General features: G+C 47.2%; 1 protein-coding gene across 2 annotated transcripts in view; it reads left to right on the top strand.

The window, feature by feature from the left end:
- galntl6 (polypeptide N-acetylgalactosaminyltransferase like 6) overlaps positions 1-17,457 on the top strand; it is a 159,432-nt gene that overhangs the window by 34,657 nt on the left and 107,318 nt on the right. For both annotated transcript variants that reach the window (XM_029118302.2, XM_034291110.1), the window contains 3 exons: positions 3,469-3,577; positions 8,227-8,365; positions 13,732-13,898. In XM_029118302.2, the coding sequence (XP_028974135.2) occupies positions 3,469-3,577; positions 8,227-8,365; positions 13,732-13,898 (415 nt within the window). The remainder of the gene's footprint in view (positions 1-3,468; positions 3,578-8,226; positions 8,366-13,731; positions 13,899-17,457) is intronic.

A 17,457-nucleotide genomic window follows, 5' to 3' on the forward strand; every position in this document is an offset into this window, starting at 1 on the left:
TTTGGTGGTTATACAGTAACTCATCGGCTCGCTGTGCTCACAGCCACTGCTGTAAGGACCTTGAAGGAAGAAGGAAAAAACACAAAGCTGAATAGTCTCACAGTTCAAAATGAGTCCAAGACAACCCTGAACAAGTAAACACCCTTCAGTTGATTTCCTGAGGCAACTTTGTAAGACTGGTAATGCATACTGATGTTCTATTCAGGAAGGATAGCAGGAAAAAAAAACGTTGTGATGTGAAGTGAGTCCTGATCATGTGACACACCTCATGTGATCCTCGTCCAGAAGTAGGGGGGAGACGACGACGACGACGACAACACAGCCCTGTAGCTGTGCTGTATTGGCCATATACCATAACCACAGAGTTGTTGCTGTTGTAGAATGGTTATCAAAATAATTACAACAGTTTGTAAAATGGAATAAATCACTTGAAAGCACGACATGTGAAAGGGCTTGAACATCTGCTCAGACTGCTGTCTGCTTCATTCACAGTATCCCTTCACTCTCTCGGTTTGTGTGCGTGCGTGTGTCTTAAAAACCTGGAAGTCTTAGAGGAGGAAGTCATTCAATACTGGTGACCAGCTCCAGCGTCTTTTGACCTTCCCCTTTATGAGGTGTGCATGAGGAGATAACGTCCGTCTTTTGTGTGTGTGGAAATGTGAAAGGCGTGGCCTAGTGGACTCCAGGTGGGAATTCATTTGGAATTATAGGACTATATAAATAAATAACGGACAATTGCACTCCTTTATATTGGGATTACCTCTTGGCCGAGGCAATTATTTTGTAGCGTGTCCCGTGTCAACCTGAAAAGAGATGTAAATTACTCAAAGTGCAGGGTTTCAGAGGGTTGCAGTTATTACTGTAATGACTTCAACCTCTCAGGCTCTTCACACAAGGCTGGTATGAAGACAAGCCAGTAGGGAACGGGCAAAACAGACACACATGATTTGACATCCATACAGGGAAAACATTTATTTTTATTATACTCAGCAGATTTAATGGTTGATAAAGACCTGTGGCTTGAAATTGTTTTCTTTTTGTTTATTTTTAAGGGGGGGTAAAAGAACAGGTACATTTCAACTCTATATAATTAGTTTTTTTTATAGACAACATTTTATGAATGAATGTTTTTAGAAATAAAACAAATTAACTAATTTGCAGCATTGATTCCCTGTCGAAAGACGTTGTACATTAATAGTGATTACCTCTGCTCTAGGCCTGTAGAATGTGGTCTCTGGATCCCAACACTAAATAGAGTATCATGGAGTGTCATGGAGTATATTCTGATTAATTTCTTCTTCCACACAAGCTTTTTGATTTTATTAGAGCTCATTTTCAATTACAGACATCTGTTCTTTTTACCTCAGATCAAGATAAGCCAAAGGGGGCCAGCTGGATCTCCCAAAGACCTGCTCCGTAGATCACGCCCAACTGTGCAGCAACTGGATTATTTCCAGTGAAGTCTGATTAGCTTTAAAACACCAACTCATTCAAGCTTTGGCGGACTTTGTCGTGATATAAATCTTTCTAAATCCAGATGAATTTTATTTTGAAAAGTTATTCACGGGCAGGCACGCGCATCTCCCTCCCATTGTGCGGGTCTAAGTGAAATGCTATTGTTCATCTATCTCCAAATCCCTTATTTTGATGCGTGCCTCACCCACCCATCAGCCCACAGTAATCCACTCCAGCACGGTCCCCATGAGAAACCCATGTTGATTTACTGTTCAGGATTGTGTTTGTTCTCAGAGTTAACTTATTCACGTCATGTCAGGATCCCGGAGACAAGATAATAGCGACACAGAATGACACTATTATTATGTTTGAGAAAGAGATCAGCAAAAGAATAGGCTCTGAACTCTACTCTGGCATGTCATCTCTATTAATGCTGCTTGCGTCCTGGGTGTCGTTCAGTAGTGGGGAAAACGTTTTGAGACTGAGGTGAACGTACTACATAAGTTATTTTTAGGATTCGGCCCGTTTGAGCTGCTGAGCGACCGAGTGGCCGGACTCCGCTTTTGACCTCGGGGATTGGGCTGAAAGTTATTGTCGGAAACGAGGTGACCATCCGGCTGTCTGTCAGTTAGCATGTAATAAAATATACGCTTGTGAGTAATAAATAAAAATTTGAATAGAAAAACATCTGCTTGCAAAACCTGTCCCTTTCAAAGGGGTCTAATGGTCAACGTTGTCTTGTTTCAAACCGACCCAAAATCCACTACGTGGTCCTCGCTAATGGACGAGCAGATCCTAATGCGGCCCGCCCTGGTTTGTCTCGTCGTTGGCGTGGAGCGGGCTCAGATGCACGTGACACTGAGCTACAGCAACCAATGCCCACCCAGGTCGAGAGGTTGCTGTTCTTAAACCCCCTATAGTTCCCCAAACAACCTGAGCAGCTACCCATAGTGCATTAGCCCGCATCAGATTTTTCAAGAGATGCGGCAACCTAGCCTGCAGAGGGCAATGTGATTGTCCTAAAAGTGGAGCCCCCGCAGAAAGACCTATGGCACTTCACCAAGGTTTTTCAGCAGTCTGGAAACCTTCAGGACACCGTGGACTCGTGCTGGTCCACTTTAACGTGCTTTCCATTCGTCAATGAGTCTCTTTGTTCGGCACTCCGAGAAGTAGTCTCAGTGTTGCTCCACTCTTCTCTCTCCGCGATAAGACTGGGGACCCTGTAAAATGCACTTGGGTTTTTGGAGGGTTTGGCCGCCAGCCATGTTGGCGTGACGACGACATCTAATCCTCAAAATACATCAGGCCAGGAAGGGAAACATTTTGCATGCACCTGCGATGACTAATACGATTATATACACCAATGTGATTTGTCAGATTAGGAGTTTGCATGTGTGTGTGTGTGTGTGTGTGGGTGTGGATGTGGATGTGTGTGATATTACGAGGTCTTGTCTGCCTCATGGGGCATTTACCGTTTGCGTCTGATAAAAGCGTTTTCTTTCCCCTCTAGCTGTTAGACAAATGTACAGTATAAAAGATTTACTGTATTTGTGTTTGCAGCCAGATCCCAGTTAGAGTTCAGGTTGAAGCCAATTAAGTCTCCAAACCTCCCAGGCAACCTTTGAAATGCAGGGAAAACAAACAGAAATCAGAACATCGCTTAGAATATCTGAATTATTACCAATTTCTTGCTTCTGTTGCATAGGGAAGCACTTTAGGGAGCATTTCTAACTGTTAAATTTAACATTTTAAAAATAAAATAAAAAATGAATCCGGAGATGTTTAACTGTCGATAATGTGACAAGAGTATGAATAGATGGGATGGTCAGTGAAATTATCTGGGCTGAATGCTCTATTAATATGTAAATGTAGCGTTTTACTTTTCAGACTATTCAGGCCCGAATTGATATGCAGCATTTAATCTCTGGAAGCGGGTGGTGGTGGAGTTACGGAGTTGTTTCTCCCCGCTGGTACTTCACTCCTTGTCCCTCTCATCCTCCTCTATTTCCACAGGGCTTCTCATTGGGTCTGAGCGAAGGACACATTTACACCTGGATGGACGGCTTGAAGAGAAGAGACTGGCACGATAACGAGAGCATCAGGAGAGATGAACTACGTGTTGGTACGGTTCTGTGTTTGTGTGTGTGTGTGTGTGTGTCTCTGTGTATCACAGAGAACCAACATACAAGAAACAGCAGATAGGAAATAAATTCCTTTTGGAAAGATTTGTCATTCACTCCTCACCAAGGTTAAAACAAGTCACTCAAAATTAGTCTAAAATACTTCGTCATTACTTATTATGTAATAGTTCTCCATAACGGTTGCAAGTTTAAGCAAGGAGAGACCTGTTTCCAAGGCAATGCAACGGTCGAATGATTTACTGTGTAGCAAATGTACAGAATCGTTGCAACACATACTGGTCTATTTTAATTTACTGTCATGATAAAGTTCACATTAGCCACGTTTCTTGAGAATTGGAAGGAACATTCTGGATACGTGAATTTAAAAAAAACGCTGTAATTGTGGTGGTTTGAAGCAGACAGAGCTGTGTCTAACCCTTTGTAAAATTATAATACGCACCAGGATCTAATTTCAGATTTACATTCAGCAGAAAAGGTCACTGCCAGACAAGCCACTGAGGTGCATTATTCAAACCCCAAAAAGTTCACCGGGGGGGGGGGGGGGGTGGGGGTGGGGGGTGCATCCAGCCTGGAACGGTTGCGTCTACGCTTGTCGTGGTCATTTCTCTTTCCATTCATGACGTAAATGTGCAGTTATAGAGCGGAGAGGCGGAGACTCTGTGTTTCCTGTCCTGGCTCACACCGAGACGGCCTCCGTCTGTCCTCATCCTGCAGCATTGGTCAAAAAGAGCTTTGTTCCAAACTTGCCCACAGCCCCTCTCGATCCTAGCCCCCCCTCAATGCTAAATCACTGCGGCGTTGCCAGCTGTAATATTTCAGCTGATAGATTTCCATAGTCCCCTCCCGGTAGAGACAGACTCTGAGCTGGGAAACATTTGAAGCCAACCAGATAAATCATCAACGCCAGACAGGAAATATATTATTTTGGTCAGGGGTTCATGTCAACCGCAGATAAACATGTCAGAGGCTATATTAATCATGGACTGACAATGGAGAATAGAAAACTTTTATTGCTTCTCAAATTGAGGAAGCCGGACATAAATTGAAATGCATGCAGACTTCAGACTGTATTAAATACAGTCATTAGCCAGATTAGACTAAGTTGAATTGCTACCAGGCCCCATTATAACAGAGGCATCGAACCGGGATCGTCGCCGCAAACGCCAGGCGGTTCTCCACTTCCCCTCATGGGCGTCGGTTCACACTAGTGCACTCGGCGGGGAATAGGGTGTCGTTGCCGATGCCTGGACCGTCAGGCCCCGTGGCGCCGCCGGCTTAGCCCTGAACGTTGACCTCTTTGGCCCCGCTGTCTCGTCGGGGGCGGGACGCATGGCAGCGCTGCCGACAGACCCCCACAACACACAGCATGTATTACCGGACCATCTGCTGGGCTTCGGTGGCGGCGCGCGAATGATAAAAGCCCTGTATTCATTTTTGATGAATCAAACTAATTTTAGCCCATCAGTGGATGAAAAAAACCCAGGGATGAATTATGAATTTGCCCCCGTTTTTAATGCGAAACGCTGGTGGGGGGCTGGGGGGGGGGTGGGGGGGTGGGAGCGCAGTCGGACCAGTTGTGTTCCGTGGGCCTGCGTATTAACCGCGCAGGACTCTGCTGCGCTCGGGAATCGCGATGTGAACGGGACGCGTCACTGTGCTGGTGTTCGGGCCAGCGATGGCCGTGTTAATTAAATGTCGGGCATCCCCTCCATCAAATATAGGCGTCGGCCTGTATCGACCCCGATCTGTTGTGAGTAGATACGTAATTACCGAACAGTGCCTGTATCTGCATTAGCGTGTCAAAGTGGGAGCAGAGTCCCCTCAAACCGTCTCATTTCTTATAATGGAAGAGAGCCCATATCCCCAGAGAGCCTTAGAGCAGGAGGGCTGTTCCAGGATCAAGGCCTCCTAGTCCATTAAGTCTTATGTATTGTGACACATGCCGTCACTCCAGCACACTGACTGTCGGTGAATACAGACCCAGGAATACCAACATCATCCAACCAAGGTAAATCTAATTCCAATGATGAACTGTGTGTGTATAGGAGTGATTCATGTGTTAACTTATTTAGTGATTTTTCCCTCTATTTTTCCATCCCATTATGCCCTTTAATCGCATCCATTTACATTTTCTTTCAGCGGTGAAATCAGGTGGAGCCACTTTGGCCACGGTTTTCTTTTCGGAACGGCCATTGTTTCGAAAATCAATCCCTCTCTGAAAGTCTGAAAGAATGAATGAGAAAACCATTAATATTGTGCATTATTGTTTAGGTCTACTGGACTGGAGTATATAATTTTTGCATTTTATATTTATTTTTTTTACCTCTCTTTTTTAACGTGAGTTTCTTCTACACTGCGTTGAGGGTGGGGCGTTTTCAATAATTACGTACAGAGAGAAAATTAAGCTTCCTGGAGCCGGAACTACGCAAGGTAGAATTACTGACCATGTCACATTATTTAGGGAAAGAGGGAGATCGACATGGATGTGAATGTATATTTCCGTCCGCTGTAGAAAAAAAACTCTAATGTATTAACAAGAAGTGATTTGTTCATTAGCGTTGTTTTGGCAAAGCATTTCCAATTAATGGTGTTCATGAGAGGCAGCGCAGGGACGTGGATTTTCGTCTCATTCTATTTCCAGTCTCAGATTGTCACAGAATACCTCCCCTCAAAAAACAAAAGCCGTTACTTGGCAGACGGCGCCCACAAAATATTTCCCCGCCACCCGCTTCCAAATCCATTTAATATTTTACAAAAACAAAGATTTTTCTATTTCGCTCTTTTGTTGTCATTCTGGAAATTGTCCACGTTTTCCTCTTCTCGCTCGCACATCAAAAGGAAAGCCTCGTTAAGAATGTCATTGTCTTCTTTTCCGCATCCTCTCGCTAGGACATCAAACAAAGCCAGCTGTCAGTGTATATTTACTGCATGTTTGCCACACCAGGAAGGTTTTCGGGGATAACCTTTTAACAGGCCATACAATATGCTGTAAGAGTGTTTTTTTTTTTTTTTTTTTGCGGAGCTTTCTCTGCAAGCCTATGCATTTATCTGTTTGTCTTGCTTTAAATTTCATTCATTTCTCCCCCTCTTCCAATGGGAACAATGCACATTAGCAGATTGCCAGAATTAGACGCTTCTATATCCAATTGGGATTCCATTGCCTCATCCTCTGTGAATAAAGTATGCAGTGAAGACACACAAGTTCTGGCTCCCGGGAGGTATAAAAGTGGTAAACGTTTTAATTCGATGAAAGAGACGCTGTCAGTCATGTGTGATTGGCGTCTTAAGTGATGCACTTCGCGTTTCCCATCGGCGTCGGAGGCCCCTGGGGCTTCATTCACGGTGGGCAGTGAGTCAAACGCATGGCGGTAATTCACATGGCAGAGTGTCATGAGTCAGTCACCACACACCGACTCCCAGTGGGTTTCACATCTCAGTCCAAGTTTACCGCAGGGGTCTAAGAACATGGACTCAAGACCACAGCCTGAGCGCATTGATACAATGGATTAGAATTTCTTTGTTGTCCATCCAGGGTGGAGATTCTTCGTCGACATGACTGCCCGTTGTAAATCATGTACAGTACATTCACACTTAGAAACCTGCCTTTCCGTCTCACAGCACAACCGTCGACATTCAGTTGAAGACATAGAGGACATTAATACATGGGCTGTTTTATACAGTATTCATTTTTTATTCGTTCACCACTGCCCACGACTGAACGGTTAAAATGAGCAAATAAATTCCAAGTAAGCTATGTTGGTTGAAAAACGTAAATTGCGTTTAGCAGACCCACTGCGCACGGGATAAAGAAATGTTTAAATACGGTATTTTAGCCCGTTGGCACTGAAACATAACACGTAGCCACAGTTTACTGGCTTAGCATGCTAAATGCAGGGCGCTCCCATGGTTACCATCCGCCGGCACTGTTTCACCAAACATGGGCGTCTTGATGTCGTGTCACATGTCACAAGAAACCATAAGCAACCAAGCGTTGCCAAACCGCACCGCGTCAATGCGCCCACGTGCCCCACTAGGCCCCTCCCACCGAATCATTCACGGCCATGCCGGTTAAAACCAACACAGAACCCCGGCCCGTTGTTTGTGTTTAACTCGCTTCTAAGCGGCAGCGATGATTAGGGTCAAGTATCCGAGGAAAATTAAATGTCTACTCTGTAAGCATATTAAGCGGAGTGTGAAGAAGGGGCTGGTTATTCCATTTACGAAGCCGCAGTTCTGTTGTTGGGAACAGGCCAGTGTTGATTACAATACAGAGTATGGTGTTTTGCATCTCTAATGACTCACACATACACACACAAATGTTTTCATTCTAGCCTTGTGGGGACCTAAGAACCAGCTCTGACACTTTTTCCTAACCCTAATCCCAGGCTTGACTTCAGTCATTTTTAAACTTAACCTAGCCGTAACACGTAACCCGGGAACATATACAGTAATGCCTAAACTGAAAAGGAACCTTCATTTAACATGTGGAAGTTTTTCCAAAAAACCCCTGAGCCAGAAATCCCTTGTGGTGACCTGACACGATTTTTCAGTTTCTACTATCTTTACAAGTGAATATACCACACACACGCGCACACATACAGCACTTTGAAAAATACTTCCTATCTTCCAGGGAAAGGGGAACACGGCAAGCCCTACCCGCTTGGCGAAGACGAGTGTGACGACTCAGTTTACAAGGAGAACGGCTTCAACATCTATGTCAGCAACAACATCGCCCTGGACCGCTCCCTACCAGACATCAGGCACCCCAAGTGAGTATGCACACAGCCACCAGCCTCTCTGTGTCTGAACTGTTGGCACGGTTGACACCGTGTGTCACATGTCATGCTTTCTGTGGAGATGCTTGGGGGGGGGGGGGGGGGGGCAACTTGCATCTACTGACCCTGGGTTTCGCTCCAATTGCCCAGTGCAGATCTTTGCATCGGTTTGTCATTCGGTGGCCTGGCTGAGAGAGAGAGTTGAAAAATCAAATAGCTGCTACACTTACGTGGTAAGGCATGAGAGGTAGTGGTATATGGGCATTATTCCACGGCTTAGAGTTGTTCTTAGGCGCCACACGTCTTAGCTGTGGTAAATTGGCAATATGCCACAAACCCCTGAGATGCCTTATTGCTAACGTAAGTACATTTGTTAATAGTGCAGTGATGTCATACCTGTGGGATACGGTTTTATATTCCATGGCCTTCAGCCAATCGGCATTCAGGATTCAAAGCAACCAGTTTGCAATGGCCTGCGCACGATGTGTGCAAAGTCGCACATGAGCTCCCGCGCGCCGCTGTTCATTTGGCGGTGGACAGCGGAGTGTTCATTGCATAGACGACTGCCGTATCTGTCGGGGACGGGCGAGAGGGGATCGGTTACTTCGCTGCCCTGGGATCAGGCGAAATTGCTGTTTAGGCGGCGCGTCGTGTGTGAGTCAGGGTGGACCCATCGGCTACTTTCTCGCCGTGATATCAAATGCTGCTCAGAGAGGATCTTCACATGAGCTTGATGGATGGATCCATGATTGCTCTCGGGCAGCTTTGGACGGCTTGGTAGGACGGTGAGAGAATGCTGGCCTCCCTCGCGTGATTACACTCTCACAGAGATGTGTGCCTATGACACAGATTCCCGCTCTCTGTCTCCCTTTAGTTTCTTTGTATGTCTTCCTCTCTGTCCTTCTCTCTCCCTCTCTCTCTCTCTCTCTCTCCGTCTCTCTCTTTCCTCTCTCCTTGCCAGAAACAAATCCCTCAATAACTCCCATTGCTTTGGGTCAATGTCTGAAAGGGGGCTGCTGTACTTTGCTGCGGCTCTTGTCAATAATGAGAACTATTCCCTCCGCTGCCGGGGGTCTGGAGAGCGAACGGCGCCCCAGAATGCACCCTGCTCCTCGTGTGGCACACCGCCTTTGACTAGAGCCCTGGGGTAAAGAGGTCCACTACACAGGGAAGCAGGGGGCCGTTTGGGCGGCCGGCGGAGCCTTTAAGCAATTCTCTGTTTTCGGGTTTGGGGACCACGGCGTGGTGTTCACACTGTGGGAAGGGGATGGAGGGACGCTGTAGGTGGGGACTTGCAGAAATTGTCTCATTTGAAAGCTAGTGAAGCTTAGAATTGAAATATGGTGTTTTCCCTCCCAGTGGATGTTGTCCCACATCTAATCTTTGCAGACGTATGTGTGTGTTTGTGACATCATGTATGGTACTGGATGAGCACACTCGAACGCTTCTCTGATGTTTAAAAATTGTGCTTGCGCTCAATTAGGAATAAAAAAACCTGTTTTCCACACAGTATTTAGTGTGTGTGTGTGTGTGTGCGTGCGATCAGACAATTTGTGTTGACAGGAAGCCAAGGTCCTGCAAGGCTAAATCAGCTCTCTGAGGCCATGCTCTTCAGTTCAATTTCGCCATCACAAGCAATCTCCGTCAGCAGGTGATGTGCCTTGTGCAGACAGAGGAGGAGAGCGAGAGTGTGTTGGGGAGAGAGAGATGGGAATTCGGGCATTGCCCGCTCTGCCACCGCTATCCTAGCTACTGTTGTCGTCGCCACACGGAGAATAAACCTCATAGGTGAACACAAAGGAAATATATACAGTGGGGAGAACAAGTATTTGATACACTGCCGATTTACAAAGCATGTAGAGGTTCTGTCATTTTTATCTATAATTACTTACCGTGAGAGACGGAATCTAAAACTAAAATCCAGAAAATCACATTGTATGATTTTTAAGTAATTCATTTGCATTTTATTGCTTGACGTAAGTATTTGATACATCAGAAAAGCATAACTTAATATTTGGTTCAGAAACCTTTGTTTGCAATTACAGAGATCATACGTTTCCTGTAGTTCTTGACCAGGTTTGCACACACTGCAGCAGGGATTTTGGCCCACTCCTCCATACAGACCTTCTCCAGATCCTTCAGATTACGGGGCTGTCGCTGGGCAATACGGACTTTCAGCTCCCTCCCCAAAGATTTTCTATTGGGTTCTGGTCTGGAGACTGGCTAGGCCACTCCAGGACCTTGAGATGCTTCTTACGGAGCCACTCCTTAGTTGTCCTGGCTGTGTGTTTCGGGTCGTTGTCATGCTGGAAGACCCAGTCTACGACCCATCTTCAATGCTCTTACTGAGGGAAGGAGGTTGTTGGCCAAGATCTCGCGATACATGGCCCCATCCATCCTCCTCTTAATACGGTGCAGTCGTCCTGTCCCCTTTGCAGGTTGGGATGATGTTCTTGGGCTTGTACTCATCCTTCTTTCTCCAAACACGGCGAGTGGAGTTTAGACCAAAAAGCTCAATTTTTGTCTCATCAGACCACATGACCTTCTCCCATTCCTCCTCTGGATCATCCAGATGGTCATTGGCAAACTTCAGACGGGCCTGGACATCCGCTGGCTTGAGCAGGGGACCTTGCGTGTGTTGCAGGATTTTAATCCATGACGGCGTAGTGTGTTACTAATGGTTTTCTTTGAGACTGTGTACCCAGCTCTCTTTAGGTCATTGACCAGGTCCTGCCATGTAGTTCTGGGCTTATCCGTCACCTTCCTCATGATCATTGATGCCCCACGAGGTGAGATCTTGCATGGAGCCCCAGACCGAGGGAGATTAACCGTCATCTTGAACTTCTTCCATTTTCTAATAATTGACCCAACAGTTGTTGCCTTCTCACCAAGCTGCTTGCCAATTGTCCTGTAGCCCATCCCAGCCTTGTGCAGGTCTACAATGACACAGCTCTCTGGTCTTGGCCATTGTGGAGAGGTTGGAGTCTATTTGATTGAGTGTGTGGACAGGTCTTTTATACAGGTAATGAGTTCAAACAGGTGCAGTTAATACAGGTAATGAGTGGAGAACAGGAGGGCTCCTTAAAGAAAAATGAACAGGTCTGTGAGAGCTGGAATTCTTACTGGTTGGTAGGTGATCAGATACTTATGTCATGCAATAAAATGCAAATTAATTATTTACAATGTGATTTTCTGGATTTTTGTTTTAGATTCCGTCTCTCACAGTTGAAGTGTACCTATGATAAAAATGACAGACCTCTACATGCTTTGTAAGTAGGAAATACTTGATACACTGCCGTATATCCCCACTGTATATGTGTTTTGAAGTGTTAGCGAATTCTTTGTATCTTTCGGAGGATTTGATCTGCTGCCTGCCTCTCCGTTGTGCTCAACAAAGCCGACATGTTTCTCCTTAAAGCGAATGTAAGATGGCGTTGTGCATTCTTGCGTCGAATGACTCACACGTTCCTCCGCCATTCACACCCTCCGCCATTCACCCAGCAAGGAGAGACCGGCAGTGGGGTGCCGTCCTGAGCTGAACTGCCGCGCGGTGGGCTGTTGTGAAGTCGGATGATTCAGCCACAGCATGGCAGGAACTGGCTTAGAGACATCACCTCACAGGCAGAGTGGAAAAGCGACCTGTACTGGATGCTGCTGAAGGCGCTTACGCTCACACACACGCACACACACACACATACACAAACATACACACCCACACAGGCACATACGTAATGTAGCGGGCACTCTCATTCTCATCAAGACCGTGTGTTCAACCTTCTCAAGTTCTCCCATGTCACCCATGTCCTGCGCTCCCTCCGCTAGCTACCATATTAAGTGTGTATCCACCACAAGGTTCTCGCCCGAGGAGCAGCAAGGGGACCTGCCCCTCCCTCACCACCTTCAGGCAATGCTCAGTCCCTATATCCCTAGGGTGCATCTCACTATATCCCCTATGAATCTCACAGACATGGGCAAGGACTATTTTAATCCCAACGACATAGGCTAGTTCTAGTTTTATCGCATCAACATAGGCTAATTCTAGTTTAATACCACCAGCATAGGCTGGGCCTATATTTTAAATGCAGTTGATAGCATGAAGGCTGCATAACGTTAAAAAAAAAAATCCCCATCGAAAGCTGTCTGTTTTCACTTCATTCTTTACCTGAACAGAATGTCGTTTTTTCTTACCCAAGACGTCAGTCATTTATTCACTCTCTTTCTCCCTCCTTTCTCTTTTCCACACACACTCATTCCTGACTCTGGGGATGGAAATATAGAAGTTTAATTTAAGCCTATGTGCGTTCACGAGGAGTGTATAATGCCCCCGATTCAGCCCGACATTTCAGGTTTCCTCAAAACACAGCACCGTAGGTGGGTGACACTATCTGCCTATTACTATGCAAATCAATGCTCCTCTCCTTCCAGAACGCCATTTCATAATGTAGAGCTATCTGACAGGGCAGTGTTTTAGAGATCAACTCCAGCAGGAATGAATTTGCTTTCCTAGCCCAGGCCAGATGTTGGAAGCAGGAGCAGTTTGGTCCCTTGCTGTCTCCTTAGAGATTCCTCCTTCACCTCTCTCTCTTTTTCCCTCTTTCTTCCTCTACATTTTCCCCTCCCTCCCTCTATCCCTCCCTTTTTTTCTCCTTCTCTCCCCCTCTCTTGCTCTACCTTTGTCTTTCTCTCTGTCTTCCTGTCTCTCTCTTGCTAAGTAAAACCAAAAAACTATTCTGGGTCCTCCCAACCAAGTACAGAGTGATCATTCTGTAGAAGCCGGTGATGAATTAGATTGGCTTGTCAAGGTTGTTACCGGGATAAATTACCAGTGAACTGTAAAACTGCCGCTTCATTTGCCAATTTCATCTTTGTTGAGGCTACTATTAACATGTGGCTTTTCCTGAATTGATTATTAGGCCGGGTAATGCTGGAGTGGCTCTTTTAAAAGCGGATTAACTTTTCTACTTTACCACGCATCACGGAGGTTGAAGGTAGAAGAACTGTGCGCGCGTGTGCGTGTGTTCGCGGCGAGCGCGTGTGGTGGGACGCGTTTGGCGCAGGGCTGATTGGTCAGCTGGCAGGCCCGGGAACGTCCACACTTAGCCGTCCAAAGGGCATTTTGTACTGGAACATACCAAGAACACACGCCGCTAGCGCTACATCAGATGCATCTGCCTCGAGTGGAGATGAAACGAGCACCAGGCCTCTGATGTATGAAAGCAGATAAATAGCTACTCCCCCGTGTCTCCTTTCAGGCACGTCACAGAGGACGGTGCGATCCCCACCCCCTGTCGGGTCGGGTCAGACACGCGAAACGCCCCCCCACGCCACACACGCTTTTCTCCTTCCTCTCTCCTCCTCAGCTGCAGGAGCAGACTGTACCTGGAGAACCTCCCCAACACCAGCATCATCATCCCCTTCCACAATGAGGGCTGGTCCTCCCTGCTCAGGACCATCCACAGCATCACCCGTCGCACCCCGGATCACCTCATCGCCGAGATCGTGCTGGTCGACGACTACAGCGACAGAGGTAGGACGAGCCCGTTGTGACTGTGTGTGTGTGTGTGTGTGTGTGTGTGTGTGTGTTGGTTGGTTGGTTGCCGCCGGTGACGGAAACCACCCCAGAGGGGACTTGGTTGAACTACCGATGTGACACCGCTGTGATGTTTTGACGGGTCTGGCGTTGGCGGTGTAGACATCAGGGCACACTGCACCAGCTAATCCTCTGCGGGTTATCACAACACCCGCTCTGATTAGTCCCACAACCACTAGCATTGCCTCGGGGGGACCTTTGCCCCAGGAAGGACCCGTGAGCCATTTGTGCCAGAGCCCGGCTTTTCCAACCCTTCATGGATTTGTCGTTTGCAGAACACCCTCTCGCTCACCCCTCTCCCCCTTTTGCTCGGTCCCTCTCCTCACTCCTCTGTTTCTGCCCCTCTTCTCCCCCTGTCTCTGTCTATCTCCCTTACTCAGGCTGTGCGTCCCCCTCTCCCTCTCTCTCTGTTTTCTGTTTATGGTTGGCTTGTTGGTCTGTGGGAGTCGTTCTGCTCCCCTACAACCCCCACCCACCTCCTTTAGCCAGCTCTCAGCTGTTTGGGCCTGTGCTCTGTTGTCCTTCCCTCCTACGGGTCTCTGGATGTCTGTGGATGTCTCTGGATGTCCGTGGATGTCTGTGATGTCCTGCGGGGGAGGGAGATAGAACTCAATAGCCCCCCCCCCCCCCCCCAATGCCACGGCGTGTCCAGGGTCACTCGGCTTGTCGACCTTGTGTACCGTTTCCTCTCCTGTGGTGTCGAGGCGTTGAGACAGCCCGCTGGAACTCTCCATCCGCTGGCCCTCCGGGTCACACGGGAAGGGAATCGCTCTACACACGCACACACACAACCGAACACACACAAACACACTTTAACACGTGCACACGAACACACGCGGAAGACACCCCGTGTCGCTGGCTTAGCCCGGATGGTTCCATGTGCAAGTTTTTGCATCTGAAAGCCTGTTGCACGTACAGAATTAGTACCGTGAGATGTGCTGAGTTGGCCATGAAATTCCTAGTTTGAAAGCATGTCTTCCTGATCAGGCACATGTCGGCACATACATGACATTCTGTAGAACACAATTTCTTATCCTGTATCCCATGGTAAATTATGACTTGTGAGGACATTTTGTATACTGTAGTAATGCATGGTCAATCATGACGTGTGAGGACATTTTGTATACTATAGTAATGCATGGTTAATCATGACTTGTGAGGACTTCTTGCAGATCCTCACTTTAATAAATGGCTTTTTTAAGCTTGGGGTCAAGGTTGGGGTTTATCTGTTTATGTTTAAAAATGGCACCTTCGGGCAAGTTTGTAGATTTTTGTGTGTGTGTGTGTGTGTGTGAGAGAGAGAGAGAATGGCTGATTTGGGTGAGTTTTAAATGTGTGTGTGTGTGAGCAGATTATTACCATAGTCCTCATGGTGGGACAACAGATGGGCACCGCTGCTGCTCTCCCCTACAGCTGAGTGTGTTTATGTGTGTGTGTATGTGTGCGCGCGTGCTTGCATGCCTTTGATGTTCTGATTACATTTTCTCTCGGCCACATTATCTAATATAATCTTTACCCGTATTATTGCCACACCTGGTTTCCAGACTGCTCCCATACAGGGACGACGTCACATCCCAGGGCTGCGTTCGCTCCCGTCAGGTCCCGGTGTCACATCCCAGTGTTGCGTTCGCTCCCATCACGTCCCGTTGACACATCCCAGGGCTGCATCCGCTCCCGTCATGTCCCGGTGACACATCCCAGGGTTGAGTTCGCTCCCATCACGTCCCGTTGACACATCCCAGGGCTGCATCCGCTCCCGTCATGTCCCGGTGACACATCCCAGGGCTGCTTTTGTTCTCGTCACGTCCCGGTGACACATCCCAGGGCTGCTTTTGTTCTCGTCACGTCCCGGTGACACATCCCAAGGCTGCGTTTCGCTCCCGTCACGTCCTGTCGACACATCCCAGGGCTGCGTCCACTCCCGTCACGTCCCGGTGACAATCCCAAGGCTGCGTTCACTCCCCTCACGTCCCGGCGACACATCCCAGGGCTCCGTCCGCTCCCGTCCCGTGTGTGTTGCACAGAGCAGCTAGACGCAGGCGTATCTCCATGCCTGTGGAGTGCTTCAATCTGGTGAGAACAGTGGAAGTGTCTTCGAACAGATTTTTCAAGTGCGAGGATGACAATGAGCTCGGGAGACAGCATCGCTACATCGGACGCTAAAAACCCCTCTGAGGAATCATTCTGGCAACGCTGTTTTATCTGTTAGACTCTGTGCACTGTAGGATGATTATGAGTCATAAGCATGACTCACTCGCCATCTGCTGTTTAAATGACAAATTGAGCGCGCCTTTATTGTCTCATTAATCGACCAGAAGAAACACATTGTTTAACGGGAAAATCTACAGTGTTGAATGGATTGCATGTTATGAAAGAGTCACAGTCAGTTGGCGAGTCTGATGAACGTCAAACAAGGGGATCCGCTGCAGTTCTACTGGTGTTCTACTTGTTGTTTTATATTGTCTGTACACACCGACACGTGCCATGGCTTAGAACATTCATGTTTTACACACTTCCACAGCTCTTGTTACTGGCAGTGTGTAAATGGTTCCCTCAGCGTGTCAACCAACCAATCACAGCCTTGTTGGAGAGGAGTTGTCCGAGTTGTCTTCACCTTGGCCGAACTCCCGGTTTCTCTCCCTTCTGAGACCTTGGGGCGGGGGGCTGGCCCCCTTCACTCCTGAGGTGTCGCCATGCGTGGTCTTCCGTAGGAAGTTTCTCGCAGCATTGAGCTGTCATCACCCTCCTTTATCTCCATGGCAACATTTAAGGGCAAAGATCCAATTCCCATCAATCATCAGACAGCCGCCGCCTAGAAATCTGATGGGAGAGATAAGGGAGAGGCGCGGTTATTACAATAGACCGACTGGCAGTGTCATTCCTGCAGCTCGCAAACAGAGGGACACAGAAGAAACGGGAAATGAATTTGATTCTAGATTTCAAAGCGCCAACGACAATGACAGTTGTTTTTTGCTCAAGCTACAGTACCTGAATGACAGACTCAATTGAGATTTTGAACTCAGATTTTTTTGCTCTCTAACGTTTGATAAATAAAAACGATAAGACACGCCGGGGTCAGACAACACCAAGCTGAAAACCAAATTTTCACGGTAAATGCCAAATGGGCTTGAATTAAAAGTTTAACATTCGTTGACATTTTCAAAAGAACAATCTTTACTGGAATAAAGCACCAGCGAAAACATCAAGCTGAGTATTGGATGTGCTTCGCAAATGTGTCCCTTTGAAGTCAAGCCAAATCACCATTCTCAAACCACAGGCGGAAGCGCACAAACACTCACACTTGAGTTAAAAGTCTTGTGAAAGAAAAAGCCGTACTGGTGAAAGATAACCTTTTCCACATAGCTTCTCAGGGCTCTTTGAATTAGCCACCGCTGGGCACTCGTTAAAACGCGGGGACAAATTGAATTCACTCCATGGAATTTAATTAAACGTGAAATGTCCCCTCATTCAGTCACCGCCATTAGCCAGACTCGTG

This window comes from Esox lucius, chromosome 25, assembly GCF_011004845.1.
Source record: "Esox lucius isolate fEsoLuc1 chromosome 25, fEsoLuc1.pri, whole genome shotgun sequence".
Classification (NCBI taxonomy): domain Eukaryota; kingdom Metazoa; phylum Chordata; class Actinopteri; order Esociformes; family Esocidae; genus Esox; species Esox lucius.